This window comes from Castor canadensis, chromosome 13, assembly GCF_047511655.1.
Source record: "Castor canadensis chromosome 13, mCasCan1.hap1v2, whole genome shotgun sequence".
Classification (NCBI taxonomy): domain Eukaryota; kingdom Metazoa; phylum Chordata; class Mammalia; order Rodentia; family Castoridae; genus Castor; species Castor canadensis.
Window position 1 is genome coordinate 65,743,907 of NC_133398.1, and position 20,408 is coordinate 65,764,314.

Genomic DNA, 20,408 nt, shown 5'->3' on the forward strand with positions numbered 1-20,408 from the left:
GAAGGGTAGCAGCTGGAGTCGGTCAGACCATGGCAATTTTCCCTCACAGCTTTCAAACGTCACTTCCACCACTTAGCACTCACTCATGGAAGTTGTTCTTTCCTTCTCTTCATTCTGAGAATGCTCAGAAAAGTTTCTGCGCTTTGGAAAGACCCCTGTCACTCCCCACCTGCGATTTTTCTGCCTTCTGGATGGTGGTTCTTGAGGACAACTCCCCTGAGCACTTATGGGAAAGGAGGCTGGCAGCTCATCCTGTCACATGGGTCTCATATGCTCAACCACAGCCCAGTCATGCATTGTGTGCACACGATCCCGTGCTGTGTGATGAGGCAGGCAGGATGCTGGCAACTCCAGTGCCTGCTCAAACTTTCACTTGGTAAACTTTTAGTTTCTCTTTAGTTCTTGTAAAAACGCAGGTGAAAGTTTGCCCCTGACACAAGGGATACAAGACTTTTGCCAAAAAGCCCCTGTGATATCTGGTATTTGTGTGGCCTTTTGATCCCCAACAGAAACACTGAAAATTTTAAATTTCAACAAATTTAAAAAAATCATATAATGTTTGAATTTTATCTTTTAGATTAAAATATTAAATGGGCATTTTATACTTTTCAAATACAGGAAGAATTTAAAGTAAATAAAAATTGCTCATAATCTCACGATATTGAAAAAGATAGCCACTGTTACTACTGTTCTAATTTTACATATGAGAAAGCAAAGGAGAGAAAGGGAGGAAAAAAAGGAAGAAACATTAGTTTTTAGATTTTCTTCCCAAACATTTTTTTTTTCTTTTTGGCAGTACTAGAGATTGAACTCTGGGCTTAGTGAACCCTACCACTTGAGCCATACCTCCAGCCCTTTTTCTCTGGTTATTTTGGAAATAGGGTCTCACTTTTTGCCCAGAGCAGCTTGGACTGCGATCACTTATTTTCCACTTCCTATCATCACTGGGATGACAGGTGTGCACCACCACGCACAAGTTTGTTCCTACTGAGATGGGGTCTTGTGAACTCTTTTTGCCTGGCCTGGATATTACATATCCAATCCTGAGATTCTCCTGATCTCACCTTCCCATGTAGCTTGGGAAGATAGGCAGCATCCAGTTACTGATTGAGATGGGGGTCTCCTGAACTATTTGCTTGGGCTGACCCAGAGCTCTGATCTTCCCAATCTCAGCCTCCCTAATAGCTAATATTATAGGCTCAGCTTCTTCCCAAATCTTTTTGTTTCTAAAAAAAAAAGACTTTGTGGAGCAATTTCTCCCAAATTTTCACAAGAAATGGAAAATTTCAGAACATTTCACTGGTCACTGAGTTCTGGTTTCCTTAGTATGGAGGAAACATTTAAAATGGTATCTTATAAAAGTACTATAGATATATTACAAAAATCTTATAAAGCAGTTTTCTCTAGGAAAAATTATATATAACACTATTACTTGAACAAAACCTTGATATTTTAGTATACTTCTTTCCAGCCTTTTTGCCCCATTCTAATTTTTTCTTATTTGTTATTTATTTTGAGACTTAACATCATAATTTAAAGGATACTAAATCAATAATTATATGACCATTCTCTTCTTTTTCATATTCATTCTCCTCTCCTCTTCTCCTTTTTCTTTTCTTCTCTCTCTTTTTCCACTCCTCTCCCATATATGCATTATATATATGAATATGTATGTATGAATCTATAAAACTTTTGCTTATTGTTCTCTGGGGTCCGGGACTTTTATAGTATTTTGGATAAAGAGAAATGGCTTTGATATTATCTTACATTTGAATTCTGGCTGTTCTAACTATTCAAACTGGGAAATTTGCTAAGCAATTTTGTCTCAATTATCTTATCTGTGAGGACTGTATCCTTTCCACCCATCATGTTCTGTGAGGATGGAACCAGATGATGTATGTCAGTTGTGTGCTGCCTTCATAATAAGTGCTCAATATATAGAACTATTTTTCACTTAAAAGTGATATCCTAATTTTTTCATATCTCTATGTAATTTCATAACTGATTTTGTGACTGGATAGTAGTCTGCAATGCAAATATAATACACTATGACTAATTCATTCCCATTTTGTTTGACAGGTTAGTTCCAATTGGGGCCATATAGATAGTGCTTTAATTAGTGCATTTTTTCATATGATACTCTTTTGTCTTCAGTCTACTAACTTTTAAAAAAAATCCTTGGAATAGTATTTCTGGATAGAGTCATAAACCTTGGTATGGTCCTTATTACATATCCAAGAATATTTTTTGAGCTAACTTTTTCTAAAATCTTAGGCATAATCTAAGTAAGAGTTTTGTACCTTGCTTTTATCATTTAATATTGTAGCAAAGTATATACATACATGTGTGCGTGTTTGCATACACACAGAGAACTCCATGCCTATTGCTTCTTTTATATTTTGGATTATTTCCTTAGAGTAAATTTATAGGAGATGAATTACTTATATGACAAATTGTATGGTCTCTGATCTACAGACAACTTGTCTTCCAAAAGAACTATACTGATTTACATGACCACTACCAATTTGAGTGTCAATTTAACAACATATTCTGGTGCATTATGTGTTACAATTTTCAAAGGTTTTGCACATGTAGTGGAAGAAAAGGTCTATTTAAGTTTTGTCTTGATTCAAAATATAAATTATCCACTAAGTTAAGCATTTTGGTCTTGGAATTTTAAAGCAAGAGGAACTGAGATCCTGGGAAGTTGCTTGATTCGATCAGCAGCCTGGTTATATTCCGCTTCAAACTCTGCAAGTCAACATTCTGGCATGAGTTTCTTCCTCTATATTGACTGCAGCTGTTTTAATACGGAATTCTATTTTTATAGGACAAACAGAACTAAGCAGAAAACATGGTACTGTCTTTTAGTTTACCTCTCTTAAGAGGATCTGGCTATTCAGGCATGTGTGTGTGTGTGTGTGTGTGTGTGTGTGTGTGTGTGTGTGTGAGGAGGGTGGGGGTGGGGGAAGTTAAGGTCCACTATACCACCTTTATAAGATAACAGATTCTTATTGGCAATACAACATCTTATTTCAAAGGTCAAGAAAATTGATTCTGTTAGTGTGTTATCTGACTTTCTCATTGTTGTGACAAAACAACTTAAGGGAGGAAGGCTCACAGTTTTAGAGGTTTCAGTCATTGTGGGAGCAGCCGTATAGTGGCCAGGAAGGAGGGAAAAAGAGAATGCCTGCTCTTTTGGGCTATCTACCTCCCCCTTTTATTCTATCCAGTCCCCCAGCCTAAGGGATGTTCTGTCCACATTCAGGGCAGGTCTTCCCTCTTACAGTTAATCCTCTCTGGATATGCCCTCACAGCACATCTGGGGTACTTCTCCTAAGTACTTACTCTAAACAGGTTAGAGATTAACCATCACAGTCAGTAAACTCAGAATTAGACTAAAAAGGTGGATTATTCTAACCAAACTCCTAAGATACTTTTCTGTAATAAGAAATACCATCGACACAGAATCTGATGCATTCACCACCACTGGAGGGATAGAACTGACACATGATGGGAATGCGTGGGTAGGATGGGTAGAGACCTCTCTCCATTTGTCCCTGTATGAGATTCACTGACACATTTTTCCATATTGGCTTCTTTTCTCCTAGTCTTCATGTACACTATTTGTTAAGCATCTTGTACATGCTAATCCTTGTATTGGGCTCTGGGGCTACAAAAATAAATTTAAAAAATGCTGCTTCTTTAGGTTCCTCACAGGTTGCTGGAGAAAATCAAAGATACATATAACTACAAAATGCTATTTGATAAAGGCTTGATTGTGTTATACATCTAGGATGTTTGTCCTCTTGTTGTCATGGCTGGCTTTTAGAATCTAAAGATTTAGCTGTATGATATGAACAATTTAACTTTAGTAGGCCTTAGTTTGCTAAGGTGTAAAGAGGTGGTCACAATAGTCCCTACTTCACTGAACTATGAAGTTTGAATGACACTTGGAAAGTGATTAGAACAATGTTTGGAGTCGGGGGGGGGGGGTGGGGCAACAATACTGGGATTTGAACTCAGGGCCTCATGTTTGCTAAGCAGGCACTCTACCACTTGAACCACTTTGCTAGCTGGAGGTGGTGGCTTCTGATTTCACTAGCTTGCTTGCAGGAAGAAAACAATAAGCTCAAGGATTCACCTGAAACCATATGCAGAGTACCAGTAGGCTTCTAAGTTGACCTGAAAAGTATCTCTTACTTCTTCCTGCTGGTGGCAGGAAATGTCATCACTAAGATGGGCTTCCTGATTTCAGTGGAGATGATGAGATCCCAGAGTAACAAAAAGAAGAATTTTTTACTTACAGGCGACTATGTTGGTGGTTGGCTCTAAGAATTAAACAGACGAGTAGCCTACTAAAGAATTACCTGATCTATAGAAAAGAAAGCAGACCTGATTTACCACAATCAAGAATCATATCCTCTTCCTTAACTATAAAATTGGTGTGAATCAGAGTATATTTTCTTAACCAAGTCAAAGCAATAAAAAATAATTTAAAAATACAATGGTTTAAAGATTTTTTATCCTAAAAGGGTTAAAAGTCTAAAGTCACATAACAGCAAAGCAAATCTGAATAATACTGAACTATCTAGATCATCTATGTTATTATCTTATGATGTAAGTTAAACATAAACATGGAAGAAAATTGACACAAGTTTTTGTCCCAAAATGACATAATTTATTAATTGAATTCAATACATACTTATTAAAGACAAAGGAATGTATATTTCTTGGAAGGTTTTAATGTGCTAGTTACATGTAAATCTCACAATAATCCTGTGACAGATTATTATCGTTAGGGTATCTTTATGGAGATAATGACATTGCAGGTTAAAGAAGTTAAATAGGACTGGAGGTGTGGCTTATGTAGTAGAGAACCAGCTTAGCAAACATGAAGCCCTGAGTTCAAACTCTAGTACTTCCAAAAAAATTAAATAATTTGTCAAAAAGATTGAGTTATTAGGCAAACAGAGTACACAACTGGAGAATGAGTGGAGAGGGGAGGTTCAGATTGAACATGGACAAACTCCAAAGTAAGAATGGGCACAGAGCAAACGAAGTTACTTTAAGATGTGAAAACTTAAATTACCACAAAGCATCATTGCTCTAAACCATTCAATTAGAAAGATTGTATGTTAAAAATATCCAATGTTGGATGGATATGCTGGTAGCAATGTAAATAGACACTTTTTTTTTTTTTGAGTCAGGTTTTCCTATGTAGCCCCGGCTAGCCTCGAACTTAGTATGTAGCCCAGGATGAACTCAAACTTGTGATCCTCTTGCTTCAACCTCCTGGGATTCCAGGTGTGTACAATCACACCTGGCTAAGCAGGTACTTTTAACTTAATTTAACTTATTTATTTTTTAAACAGACACTTTTTAAAAGCAAGTTGATAACATGACTCAAGAGCCTGAAATGTGTTTTTTTTTAATCCATAAATCCCTTTTCAGGTATCTATTCTAAGGAAGCATGATGTAAAATGCATTATCTGGAGCAGCATGACATCCCAGCTAGGGCACTGAACTGGATAATTTGAATATTTAATTAAAGGGACTCTTTACAAAGGTGTGTACTGGGGATAGGTGGCTCTGAGCCACCAGGGCTTAGAGCTGTGTCCCAGGGCTAGGGGAGGGAGAGAGAGAGAGAGAGAGAGAGAGAGAGAGAGAGAGAGAGAGAGAGACAGAGAGAAGAAGAGAGGTGAGGAGAGGAGAGGAGAGGAGAGGGTAGGGGAGGGGGAAGAGAGCAGTTAAGAAAACCTAAGAGCAGAGTAAGCTTTGACCTTTGGTTGAGAGACTTATCCAGCCAGCAGTGACCTTGGAGAGGGACAGCCTAGGGAATAAATTCCCTAACATCACTCTTCTCTTGTCCTACCATTGTCCCCATTGACTGGACTCAATCAGAAGCTAGAGGTCAAGGGAGCCATTGCTGTAGTCCACACAGGTCAGTCTTATGGGACATAGAGCAGGATGAAGAAGGTTGGAGAATGAAGGGGGGTGGTTTGCTCACAGGAGATATATAGCCCAAAAGCTTTTAGCTAAAATTCCAAAACATCAGTAGCAACCACAACCTTCCATCAATTGGGGAAGGATTGATTAAACTTTGTCACAGCTACTCAGAAGAATATTATGCAGTCACTAAAAGTGATAATTAGGGCCAGCCATGGTAGCTTACACCTATAATCCTAGCTTCTCAAGAGGTAGAGATCAGGAGGATTGAGGTTGAAGGCCAGCTTGGACAAAAAGTTCTCAAGTCCCCATCTCAACCAAGAATTGAATGTGGTGGCACATGCCCATCGTCCCAGCTACATGGGAGGTGTAAGGATTGAGAGGCAGGCTGGCCCAAGCATAAAAATGCAAGACCCCATCCAAAAAATAGCTAAAGGAAAAAGGGCCAGGGGTATGGCTCAAGTGGTAAGAGTGGCTGCTTAGTGAGTGTGAGCTCAAACCCCTGTAATGCCCCTCCCTCCAAATATGACAATTAGAAAAAAACTAGTAAGCAACATGATTGTTAGCTTATGGTTTGGGACAAATTTTTAAAAAGGATAGAAAATTAACATGTTACAACTATAATAAAACTCATATTCCTAAAGAAGCAAGGAGGAAGGATGAAGAGCAAAATGGACTACTTGTGATTGAATGAGATCAGAGGTGATTTTTCTTTGTTTGCTCTTTCTCAATTCCTCAAACTCTCTAAAATACTATTTTTGTAAAAGTTACCTAAGAAAATAAAAAGGTTTCAAACTCATCTACCTCTTTTAAGAACTGCCATTATATACTTTTAGCTAATCATATTAAAGTCATAAAAAGTGAGAATGTTAAGTGTAGCTGTTCTCCTCAATATGTAATGAATTTCAGAGCCAGTCATGAATGAAGGACCTGTCTCACCAAGGCACTGTGGGAGTAACAGAACTCCACTCTATTCATCCTACAGGACTCTAAGGGGAGGACAAAGCATCTGTTTAAATCCTCATGATTCAAAAATGAGGACGACACCAAGAAAAAGAAAGCAATGCTGCAGAAAAGAAAGCGTTCATATTCAGTTGGAAAATATCAGAAAGTTTAATTGGCAAAGATAACAACTAAAGGACAAAAAGGTGGTTTTTTCCCAAGGAAAACTGAAGTCCCAGAAAGGAGGTATTTGGGTAGAGGGGACAGTGTAAGACATACTTGAGGACTAGTGAGCAACCTGACTTTGCCGGAAGTTGAAGCATGTATAGGAGAGCCTAGGACACAAATTACACGTTATATATTTAAGCTTGAAATTTCTTGGGAGAACATAGCTCAGTGCTCTCTTAGGTGTAGAACATAGGAGAAATCTCCTGCAGATAAATTAGCCCCATAATGTCTGGAGCACTGCCTTTTCATCAAGAGGTAGTAGTTGGTACATGGAGGGGTGGGGTTAACAGTGATACTTGATGTTTATCAGGCATTTACTGTGTACCACCCATGCTAAATACTGGATAAAGGTCAATGCTAAGTACCTTCAGATAAGGGAATGGATGCTTAGGGAGGTCTATTGATATATCTAAAGCCTCTTACATAGTCTTAATCAAGTTGGGGTTTGAATCTTGAATGCTGCAACCTGTACTTCCATTCTTTTATGGCACTGTCCCAGAAAGAGTTAGAATGAAATGAATCCTTGGCCAGCAAAAAGTGTGTATGTAACTGGTCCAGTGCCATCTTAAAGTCCCAGCTGACATAAACCTGGTAGGACAGATAAGGGTGATAATAAACACTGGTTCTCTGTTCTAGCTTTATCCCTTCCAAACTGAACATGCAATCTTAGCCAGATTACTTAAACTCTCTGTGTCCATACATTTTCTCTATAAAGTGAAGACAATACTAGTGCTTTTTCCAGAGGGTTTCAAGAGGATTAATTCCAACAGTATGTAAATGTTTAACATTGGGCATATAGTAAGTTCTTGATAAATGTTAGATGTTAAGATAGTATGTTATAATATAGAATGTTTCTCACACTGGGACACACTGTTTTATGATCTCTCACGACCATGCCTGAATTTTAGGATACTGAGGTTGGGGAGCTCTCTCCCCTATTTGGTATTCTAGATAATATTCCCTGTAAAGACTGAGATGGCAGAATTCTGTCAGAATCTATTATGCTACTGGATTCCTAAATAGATTTAAACAACCACCCTATCCTGAGGCTGGCAATGAAGATTCAGGCAATCACATATCTGGGAGGAGGGGCCCAGCGTAGGTGGGCTTGCTTCCCAGGGAAGAAAGCCTTGTTTGCCTGCCCTGTTCTCTAGAGCATTGGGAAGGGCCACTCCTCACAGCAGGGGTTCTAGACAAAGACATGGGACCTGAAAGCAGCCCAGGGACCCCACCCTGCTGCAAAGCTTTCAAAGTTAAGGAATCAAATGGCCTGGGAAAATATTAAGTGTAATGATTTGAAAGGGCCCAGAGGAAGCCCTACAGTCAAAAGCAAAATATCTGAAACTCTTTGAAGAATAAATAACCGAGTTTTGTTCTTCAGAGGCATCCTCTGATTTGTATAGGCAGGCAATTGAGAAGTAAGATGCTTAATTTGTAACTCACTTTCACATCCTTTCATTCCCACAAACTCCAAATTCTGCTCAGTCTAATTACTAGTTAAAGAGCTTTCTTTAGGGCCTCCTGACCTAGGACTATTATATTAGTGAAGGTACACATTAGGGCAGTTCATGGGTCAGTTAACACTCTGAGCTTCATGGTTGCAGCATAAAGACCAAATTCAACACAACTGGGCTATTGTGTAGCTCAGTCACTCTCCTCCTCAACACACAAAAAGTACCCCAGAGGACTTCCGCAGTGTACATCATCCAGGCCCTGACCAGTGAGCATCACCATATCACAGCTGTGAAAACTGAGGCACTGAAAGGTTAATTTAAAGTCATACGGAGGATCAGGAAAGGAGGCTTAGTTTGAGACACTGGTCATTATAGCTGAAATCTCTGCAGGCACATGTTAGTATAACATTTTTTTCTTATGATATACCATTGATTTCTAAGGTTACAAAAAACCCCAATTTTTTGAAGGAAAGATGTAGTTAAAACAGAAAACACCAATAAACATGGTACTATTATAAGTTAAAACAAATGCTTTGTGATTTAGACCTTTAAAAAAAAAGATTCAGTGCCTTTACTCCAATGCTTTCTGTTAGTTAGAACAACTTCAGATGCTATCAAGACTCTAAGAAGCCATAAAACCCATCAGTTATGGCTTCGGTTTATACGAAGCTCTGCCTGTGAGTTTCCAACCTCCAGAGGAAATGATAGCTATAAATAACTCTATTGGCAATCAGTCTGTTTCTGTAACTGGAAATTTCCACTTATCTCTGTTCTGGAACTCACTTTGGAATGTTAAGGTGGAAAATGTTCCCTGTGCTTGTAGCATGGCAGCATGAAGGAGCCTCAGGACACTCACTGGGGTCCAGGATCCAGGGGGCAACTTTCTAAAGTGCAATAGTGCTTGTTAAGAACCACGGTCTCCACAGATTAGGCCTGAGCAGGGAATGCGTAACTGCTTGACTTCCTGTAAGCATACCGTGGCCAGACTCTGTGTTGTCTCATCGCAGTCTCTTGATTAAACTGCTAGCTCATCCAAAGCATTAGAAAAGTGCAATTGGTAAACTCTGCAGGCCAATGAATTCTTGTCCTCTTGAGGATGTCCCATGAGTCACCTCAGCTCCCAAGACTACAGGTTCAGATCTGGGGAGGAAAGTCCACAAACAGGAAAAATAATCACGTTTCTGATTAGAAAATACATAACATCTCAAAAATAGATTGAGAAACTACTTTAGAAAAGATAATCCCACCACAAACACCCATCTGGAACCAGCATGGTTCAAAAACTTTTCATTCCACTCTCTACCATTGCCCTTATCCAAGTCTCTTCCCAGATCTATTGCAAGAGGCTTCCCCCTCCATTCTGTGGGTCACAGACATCTCAGTAATACTGGAACACATTTCACGGGGCTCTGTTATTGAAAATCTTTTATAATTCCGTATTGTAACAGATATTTTTATTAGTTCCTGCAGACTGATTCTCTACCCTTCTCTTTCCTATTCATGCCCCAAGAGGATGACACTGTAGACTGTATAACTGGATTCTTCCTCTGGCTTCAATTTGGCTCAGTCCAGGGGATGCAAGATATTGCAGTGGGAAGAGAGTAAGGTTGGGGTCTCTATTCCTTAAACAGCTTTTCCAACAATTTGCAGGTTGATTTTGTCCCTCTATTAAAAGACACAGATCCGGCTAAGTTAGCCATTCCTATTGCTGATCTAACCAGGATTCTGGAACCTATTGCCTCTGTTTCTCTCAGGTCAAAGAATGGTAGCTGTTACCTGCCTGCTTTTGATGGTCCCAGGGTGCTCAACATCCCTTGCTGGTCTCCTTTAATGCTGCACACATCTTTGTAAATAGTCTCTTTGTTATGCTTGCCTGTTACCCATCCTGAGCATGCCCTCTGTTTTCTGTGAGGGCCTAAACCTAGTAAGTAAAATCTAGTTTCCCTTGCCTAGAATTCATGGCCACAATATAGCTCCTAGCCTTTATCACGGACCTGGCATTCTATTCATGCTAGGATCACATGCCATGTTGAAACTCCATGTATTCCTGCCTCTCTGCCTTTCCTCTTGGTGGCCTCTCTATTGAGAGTAGTCTGCCATTTCCATTTCTGCCTGGCTTAAATGTCACCTCTTTCAAGAGACCCCTTCCTCCTCCCTGATAATTCCCACCCTAAAGTGGTTTTTCACCACCTCTGAACTTTCATGTACTGTGCATGGGTACCCCTGTATAAGGCACAGAAAACCAGAAAAAAATATAGACTTGTAACATCATTAAAAATTTGGCAGCTCAGGTAAGTATTAATGACTCTTCTTGTATTTCCCTCCTTCTTCCCCATGCTCTGTGAAGAAAAGATAGGAAGTTTGAATCCTCCTGAAACAGGGCAGGTATTTCTGGGGATTATGAGGATAGATAAATAGGGTGAACTTTGTAATAAAAAGATAATTTGATAGCTACATGATTTTTGAAATATGTTCTAAGAAGCACAGTGTACCATAGAGGCCTTTTCAGGGACCTATGTTAGGGTGCTTAGATCCACCACTCCAATTCCACCCCTATTTTAAAAAATTATTTTCTTAGTTTTAATTGACACATAAAAGTTGTACATACTTACTGAATGTAATGTGACATTTCAGTACTATGCAATGATCAGACATAGGTAATCGGTATACCCATTACCAGTTATCATTTCTTTGTTTTGAAAGCATTAAAAAAATCTCTCCACTAGCTATTTTGAAAGATTCAACTAATTGTTGTCAACCATAGTTATCTCTCACTGCTATAGAACATTAGAAGCTTACCTTCTCCCCTGTGTAATTTGACCATACCCTCTCCAACTCCCTCCATTCTTCTCAGCCTCTGCAACCACTATTCTATTCTGGACTTCTATGAGAGCAACTTTTTTAGCTTACTTCTGTAAGTGAGAACATGTGGTATTTGTCTTTCTATACCTAACTTATCTTACTTAACATAAAGTCCTCCAGTTCTATTCATGCTGCCACAGTCACTGAATTCATTCGTTATTTTCTTTACCCACTCATCACTGATGGATAGCTAGGTTAATTCTGTATCTTGGCTATTATGAATAGTGCTGAAATAAACATGTCAATGTAGCTTTCTTTGACATAGTCATTTCTTTTCCTTTGGATATGTAGGAGGGCTTACTGGATCATATGATTTTTCTATTTCTAGATTTTTAAGAAATCTCCATACTGTTTTCCCTAATGGCCATCCTAATATGTTTTCTCACCAGCAATGTGCAAGGATTTCTTTTTCTCCTCATCCCCACTGCCACTTAATCTTTTGTCTTTTTGGTAAGTCATTCTTACTATAGTGAGATAATCTCGTTGTGGTTTTGACTTGCATTTTCCTGATGATTAGTGATTGTGATGGTTAATTTTGACTGTCAACATGATTAGAATGGGAAATGCCTAGGTAGGCTATTAGTAAAGCACACCTCTGGGTGTTCTCTGTGAAGGCAGTTTAGATCAAGAGGGCTCTGGCCTAATGAATGGTTTAATCTATTGATGGATTCAAAATTTAAACAGAGTATTGGGAAGTGGTGGAACTGTGGGGCCTGGCTAGAGGAAATAGGTCACTGGGGGGTATCCTGGAGGACTATATCATGCTCTGGTACCTTCCTCTTCCTGTTGCTGCTCTACTCTGCTTCTTGTCTTTCATAATGTGAGCTGCTCTGCTATACCCTCTTCACCAAGATGGACTAAAACCTTTGAATCGGGGAACAAAATAAATCTTTCCTCCTTTTTTGGTTGTTTATGTCAGGCGTTCTGTCACAGTGATGAAAAAACTGGGCATATTTTTATGTACTTGATGGTCATCTGTATATCTTCTTTTGAGAAATGTCTATGCAGATAATTTTCTATTTTTAATCAAATTTTACCATCCTGTTGAGTTCAGTTCCTTTATATATTCTTCACTACTGTTTTAATATGTTCACATAATTCCTTTGTAAAAGAGTTATAAATTACAAAAGAAAAACATTGGGAGCTAGAATGGGAAAGGGAAAGGAAACATACTCATGGTGGAGTATTGAGGTTGTGGTCAGTTTTTGGGTAGAAGTTCTTAGAGTGAAGATAGGATACCTATGCAAACAAACAAAGCAAAAACAAAAAATCCCCACAGAGATTGGATCCATTACTAGAGATTATATGGAAAGTTAGCTTCTTTTAATTTGAATTTTAACCTAAATTATGCCAATGAAAACAGATTTTTGGGTACCTTATCTCCAGCATTTGATTATAAGGATCTTGGATGGTTGATATTATGCTTAATTCATCCTTATAATTTCCACAAGTCTTACCTGACACAGAGTCATGTAAATAGCAGACAATACAGTTTTGTGAGTAGGCGAATAAAATTAAAGAATAGCATATACTGGGTATCACAAGACCTATTTTTTCTGCCACTATTTCACTAATGAAAGTTACTTAATATCTCTCAGCTTTAACATCACCACCTCTAAAATGAGGAAGCTAGACCACATGTTCTATAAGCTCTAAAAAACCATGGCTTGATGACTAGAAAACTCTTTTTTAAAAGACAAATAATACATACCTATGGAATCAAAATCCAAAATGTTACTGCTTGACAGCTTAGCTGTCTGCATAAGAGAAAGAAGACATGAGCTCAAATTGCAGCACAAGTGAGGTTAGATACAGGCTAGGGGTGTAGCTCAAGTGGTACAGTGTTTGCCTAGCAAGCTTTGAGGTCCTGAGTTCAAACCCCAGTATCACAAAAAACAAAACAAAAACCACCATCACCACTAACAACAAGAAACCCACAAAAAACCCAGAAGTAAAGTTTTATGCAAGAACAACTTCCACAAATGGGAAGAACAGCATTTACCATGGATGAGGACTCAGTGGGGGCAGTTCTACCACTAAATTATGAGATAACTTTATATAATTCATTTCATCTCCATATCTTTGGAATGTATCCATTCCTTTTTAGCTTAGTTGGGCTAGCAATCTTTGAAAGGAAACTAAGACATTGGTATGTGCCTTTTAAAGAAAGTGTAGGACTGTCTTTCCTAAGGCTGAAAGGACCCAGTGAAGGATCCAATGAGCAAGAGATGATTTAAAGCCTTTCTCTTTTCATCTAACAGTCAGTTCTGGGTACTTAAATATAATATATTGGTGCACTTAAAAATGTATTAGGACTGGAGTGTGGCACAAGTGGTAGGACACCTGCTGAGCAAGTAGGAGGCCTTGAGTTTAAACCCAGTACCACAAAACAAAAAAGTATTAAAGTACAGCTAGTTCAGATCCATAACCGCAGAACTCAGGAGGCTGAGGCTGGAGGATCATGAGTTCAAGGTCAACCTGGGCTCCAAAGCAAATTCCAGGCCAACCTGAACTATGTAGCAAGATCCTGTCTCAAACAAAACAAAAAAACATTAAAATACAAAGAAAATTCAGGAAACACAAAGGTAGAAAATAATATAAGTTTCCACAACCCTAAAGGTAATAATTCTGAACATTTTTATATTTTTACTTTTTGTAAAGAAAGGCTATATGTGTCTGTGTGTGTGAAATACACAGATAGATGGATAGTTTTGTGTGTGTGTGTGTGTGTGTGTGTGTGTGTGTGTGTGTATGTGTGTGTGTGGAACTAGGACTGGAATACAGGGCTTCCTTCATGGGATATAGTACTGCTGAGCTACATCCCCAGCCTTTATTATTTATTTTTTTTAATAGGGATTGTGTTGAACATGTAGATTGCTTTTGGTAGTATGGCCATTTTCACAATTTTTTTTTATTTTATTCATATGTGCCATCCCCAGCCTTTCAATATTTTTAACAGAACATGAATGATATGGTAAGTATATATTACATATTACATTTTTAATTTTATTAGACATATTATTATATATTTATATTATTATATACTTTCCTACATTATGATTCATTAGAAATAGAATTTTAAATTTGAGCGTAGTTTTCATTTTTCCCTGTTTTATCAGTCAGGATAGACTAAGTTATGCTGCAAACAATTCCAAAATCTCAATATAATACCCAAAGGTTTATTCTTGCTCATCTTCCAGGCCCACTAAGGGTCAGCAAAGTTATCTGTTAAATTTAGTTGCTAAGAGACTGAGGCTGATATAGCACTACCTTAAATATTGCTGGTTATGATGCCAAGTGGAAAAGAAGGCATATCAAGCACATGCTGGCTCTTAGTCTTCTACCTAGAAACAACAGACATTATTTATGGTAACATTTAATTGACCTAAACAAGTTATATGACCTCACCTAACTACAATTGCAAGGAAGTGCAATCCAATCAAAGGCAAGAGATCCTGGAACTAGTGAAATAGTACCAATGGCTTCCACACCCATGATGGAGGAAGATGGGAATGGGCTATTTCTTTGATAACATCTAGTTTTATGAGTCTTTTTATTTTACAAAATTAAAATGAAGGCCTCACTGGGGAGAGTGAGGAGAATAGGTTTCTGTAAGAATAAGAGCAAGCAGCAACTTTTCCCAGAATTGCCTAGAAAGTTAGAGCCATGGATTGGAAAACACCACTTGGAGAGGATACTGCTTAAGCTACTGAGCCCAGCTGGGCTTTGAACAATAATGGGATCTCACTTCAGTTGCTGGTTAGTGAAGCAAACCAGGTAGTCCACCTACCTGATGATACTGCCTATATATTTTGTAAACACATTGATTGATAACTTATAACTATAAGAGTTCACATAACCTCCTCCACAGTGGACATGTCATTTAGTATAACTTGAATCTGTGTTCCCAGGCCATGGTCACTCATGTTTGAATTAGGATAAACTGTTTTCTTATTTCTTTTAAATTAGTTGCTGACAGGAGAATATTCATCTAAAGAAAAGTCTTGTCAGCATATGTGCAGCATATGCCCAGGTCAAGTTCCAAGATTTCATTTCCCAAGGTGATGCTGAGTCAGAATAAAGGGGTGTAGGGTAGTTCCCAGCAGCCTAGAAATGGTCACTTCCTCACAGTAGCGTTTCGGGGTGAAGTAGAGTTGGAAAGGCAGAAAATGGGCATGGCTGATGAGCGCCTATAGCTGGCTAGCCCTATGCAATATTATAATATTAATTATGGCAATTTCTGGAAAAAGGATTTTAAGTTATTTTTGTATCATTTATACCTTTTATTTTTAATTTTTTACCAAATATATATAGTAGTAAACAGCATTTGGTCCAAATTTTTTTAAATTTGCCGTAAACTATAAGAAGCACAGAAAAAGGAACAAGATAATTGTCAAACACTCGAGAGCAACATTAACAGTAACATCTCACATCATTACATTGACCAAACAGACATAAAACATAGACATAAAACTTAGATGCATAGCTTTACTAATCTCCTAGGCACTTCTCAATCACCTACGTAACTGTGATATAAACCGTGGGTACAATGCAGAAGCATGATCTGGGGAAGAGAGTCCTACAGAGTAGCAAGAGAGTATAGTGTGGTATGGGCTCTAGACTTGGAAACCTGGGTCAATTTACTGGGCCTTGTATTGCTAGCCATATGACCTTGTGCAAGTTGGTCAACCTCTCCATATTTAATTATGACGTATGAAAAATGGGGGTGGTGGTGGTAAGTATATACCTGAGAGGGTATATAACTCTAAAGGGTTATAACAATAAAGTTAATTATTATTCTTTCCTGAGGTAGACCCTTTAAAGAGTTTGAATTTGAATAAAAAGGAATAGGGAGGGCAATCCGGGCAGAAATCAGACATGATCAAAAGCAGGGTAGGGGGATGAATTTGGCATGGGAAGAGAGGATGGTGATGGTGGTGGCAAGGTGCTTGGCTTGAGGAAAGATTTTGTTGGAGAAGAGATAATAGATAAGTTTAACATAGGAAAATGTGTCTAGTAAAATGTGTGGAAAGACTGAAAAACCTTGGGAAGGAGTTTAGATCTGGTCCATAGAGGCAAGAGACTAACACCATGAAGAAAAGAGTTTGTGGGAACTAGATATGGCAGTGGTGTTCTGGCTCTCCTGTACAAATTCCTCATTGGGTGTTCCAAAAAAAAAATATATATATATATATTAGACAAGTTAAATCTTCTTTATGTTTTCTCTTAAGTTTATCAAGAAGTCATTTGCAAAAGTTTTGTTTGATTTTATCAAGTCCTTTTGGCTATGTGTTTCTTCCCCTCTAGATTTACTCAGATATTCATTACTTCAAAATATATAAAGTGGTAGACTGATACCACAAATGTCCTTTTGTTGCTGAAATGTTGGAGAAGTACTGGGAAAAACAAAGCAAAAACAAAAATGAAAAATGCTGAAATAAACAAATCCCCCAGTCTGCATGCAAACCTAAAGTGGCAATTTTATGCATGTGCAGGAATTAGAAGCCTGACCCCTATGAGACAACTCCAATGATTAGATAATAGATGGCTACTTAATTCTATTTTTAAAAGCTCAGCTAAATCTGGTTAATTTTTTGTGTTGATTTGGCTAAGCTATGGTACCTGGTCATCGGGTCCAATGCTAGATGTCCCTGTGAAATTTTGTAGATGTATTATGTACCATCAGTCAATTTTAAGTACAGTAGATTACATTCAATAATGTAGGTTCATTCATCCAATCAGATGAAAGTCTTGAGAGAAAACTAGGTTTCCTAGAGAAGAAGGAATTCTGTCTCTGTGATGTAACACAGAAATCCTGCCTGAATTTCCAGCCTGCTGGCCTGTCTACAGATTTCAGATTTGCCAGCCCCCACAATCATGTGATCCAATCCTTTAAATTGAATCAATCTGTCTCCCTCTGTCTCTCTACTTCTCCTCCCTTTTTCCTCTGTCTTCCTCCCCACCATTGGCTCTGTTTCTCTAGAGGGCCCCTGACCCCCAACAACAGGCACCAGTTTTCCTGGCTGCTTCATTTCCTTAATTTGACTTTGAATTAAGATAGTTACTTTATTTTGAATTTCTGTACGTAAGGAAAAGATTTGTTTAAAATACTTGTGATATTCTGTTAACTCAAAAAAAGCTACTCTAGGGTAATATTCAGACCATGTGGCAGACTGTAGGGAAAGACATTTAGGGAAAGTCTGTGTGTATTTCTAAATAGATGTTTCTGCCTGATTACTCAGAACCTAGCTTGTTTTCTGATAGTATTTTCTCTGTAAGTCAGAGGTTGCAAACTGATCACCTGCAAGCTATATTAGCCTATAGGCACATTCAACTTGGCTTGTTTGGCATTTAATATAATTTCAGCTAGTATTTAATACTAGGTGATTTTGTGTAAGCACCTAGAATTCCATCTTCTCAGCAATGATAGGTCAGTGCTGAGTTGAGAGTGCATATGTTCCAGTTGGCCGCAGTCCCTACACTCCCAATCTGGTTATACCAGATCCTTTTCAGTCATACCACCACCTGCCTGTCCCTGGTGGAGTAGGGACTGGATTTATCTCCTCTGCTCTCAGGTCTTTCAACATTTCTTCCCTGTACTGAGCAGTTAAAGGAGTCATTTACATGAAGACCTCAAGCTCCTGTGTGCTAATTTCTTTTGTGTCACTGTGACCAAACACCTAACAAAAACAACATAAGAGAGGAAAGATTTTGGCTTGCTCTTTTCAGAATCCATCATGGCAGGGATGGCATGACAGAACTGAGAGCTCAAATCATGGCAGCCAGGAAGCTGAGAGAATGCTTGTACTAGCTGGCTTTCTCTTTTTCCCCCTTTTATTTCATCCAGTTTTCCAACCTGTGAGACAGTACCACCCACATTCAGGGTGGGTCTTCTCTTAGTAAATCCTCTCTGGAAACACTCTCAGTCACACACCCAGAGGGATGCGTTACTAATCTCCGAAGCACTTCTCTATCCAAGCAAGTTGACAATGAAGATGAACCATTACACCTTGGAATTTACACAAACATTGGTGCTTCACCTGGACACTCACCTCTAGGCCAAGAAGACCATGTTATAGGAATCCAGAATTTTCATTTATAAGAAATGGACATTTTAAATCAGGTCTTCCAGGGCAGATCAGAAACTTTTGTGAGTCAAGGAAATCTAATTGCTGACTCAGAGAAGCTCAGTGTAATTGAATCTCAGTGCTGTACTGCCCTGAACTGTATTTGTCCCTTGGCTTCATGTCCAGCATGTGAGTTTCAAGAATGAATTTCAGAACATTAGTGGGAGATGGGGAGGGTGCAGAGGCCCATCCCATCTCTTTGCATTACATTTTGTACTACTGATCACCATCTCTTATGTATGAACTAGACATAGACCCTGAAATTTCAAGGTTTCCTGGGGTTGTTTTCATAATCAGTGCCTCTTGAACTTTGATGCTGTATTCATCAGATTCTAAAATGAATAGTTTTGAATATTCTGAGTTACTGATGCCAAACTATTTAGAAGCTTGTGATTTGCCTGTGTCATTATGAATTCATGAGTTCATGAGTCACACCATGTGATTCCTAGGTCATAAAAGGAAGGACAACTTTTCCTAAGAAAACTGGGAGTGCCCATTTTCGCATGTGATCCAGAATACTCTGACCTCAGAAGCTCTGGTCCTCAGGGTCTACACTTTCCATTCAACCAACTGGAATGATGCTTAACCCCATGTCTTCTGAGACATTACCCCTTCTCTTCCACAAATTCCAGCTCCATACCTGTCAACTTCAAGAAGAGATTTCCATTTGCCCAAAATTGCTCTCAACTCATAGTCCTCAATAATATACTTAGGGCTCATTTTTGCAAAAACATAAGCTGTTAATCAACAGCTGAGTGTTTCCTCCTTACTGGTAAATTTTAGTCTCATAGTTTACCATGTGAGCCCAGACCTCTTGGACAGTGTTATCTAGGAGAATGTAGGACTATAGATGGTGCAAAAAGTGGCATGATTGCTCAGAGGCTGAACAGCAGACACCATCTTTCTCTCGAAAAAAGATGGGGAGTGATACAGAATTGCAAGAACAAACATTAGATGATATGCCACCAAACAAGAAGATTCTGTATAAGCTCAAACTGTTCAGTTACTTATCAGAACAGTGGTTACAATTATCTTTCTGCATCTGAGGGTTCAACCAACTATGGATTGAAAATACTTGAGGAAAAAACTATATTGAACATTATAGAATTTTGCTTGTCATTAATCACTAAACAGTAAAGTATAATAACTTTTATATAATATTTATATCATATTAGGTATTAGATGCAATCTGGAAATGATTTAAAGTATATGGGAAGATTAGACAGGTTATCTGTCAATATGATGACATTTTACACTTGGGCTCTGCTCATTTTGTTATCTGCACAGGAATGGGGGCAGGGGTGGAGGCTAGAACAAATTCCCGCATGGATGTTGAAGGAATGGTTGTATTTCTTAATTGAAGCTAAGAGAGAATAGGAGGTAAAAAATGAAAAGCAAAATCATGCTTACAGCTGGGTTCACTTCCCTCTTTATTGTGGTGATAGATCTTTCTGTCGTGTCTGAAAAGTAAAAATCCCAATTATAGAATATTAATGAGAAAATTGCTCTGTTTATAGATTAAAATATTGCAGAACAAAAAGTAAACCCACATATAGAGGTTCAAATTTCCACAATGACTTGGGACGTCAGGCTGGATAATGCATAGTGTAAAATATGGATCCTAAGCAAAGATTGTGAACAAAAATGTCCCCACTACTAATTCCTTTGCCTGCCCTTGGCTTCCTTTGGCACTCAAATGCTGTGGGGTTGCTAATTTGTGTATGTCTGGCTCCAGAATTACCCCTCCTTTCCTTTCCTGCTTTAGTCTTTTCTTTGGTAGTACTGGGATTGAACCCAGGGCCTCATGCTTGCTAGGCAAGCACAATACTGATTTGAGCAATACTTC

The 20,408-nt window shown here is 38.5% G+C and overlaps 1 protein-coding gene across 6 annotated transcripts in view; it reads right to left on the reverse strand.

Annotated features, from left to right (window-relative positions):
• Window positions 1–5,138: 5,138 nt before the first annotated feature.
• Pdcd1lg2 (programmed cell death 1 ligand 2) overlaps window positions 5,139–20,408 on the reverse strand; it is a 90,372-nt gene continuing 75,102 nt past the window's right edge. For 5 of the 6 annotated variants that reach the window (XM_074051930.1, XM_074051932.1, XM_074051928.1 and 2 more), the window contains 2 exons: window positions 19,973–20,022; window positions 5,139–9,713 (listed from right to left, as the gene is read on the reverse strand). In XM_074051930.1, coding sequence (XP_073908031.1) covers window positions 9,708–9,713; window positions 19,973–20,022 — 56 coding nt within the window. In that variant the 3' untranslated portion in view covers window positions 5,139–9,707. The remainder of the gene's footprint in view (window positions 9,714–19,972; window positions 20,023–20,408) is intronic. The other variant, XM_074051929.1, reaches the window with a different exon arrangement.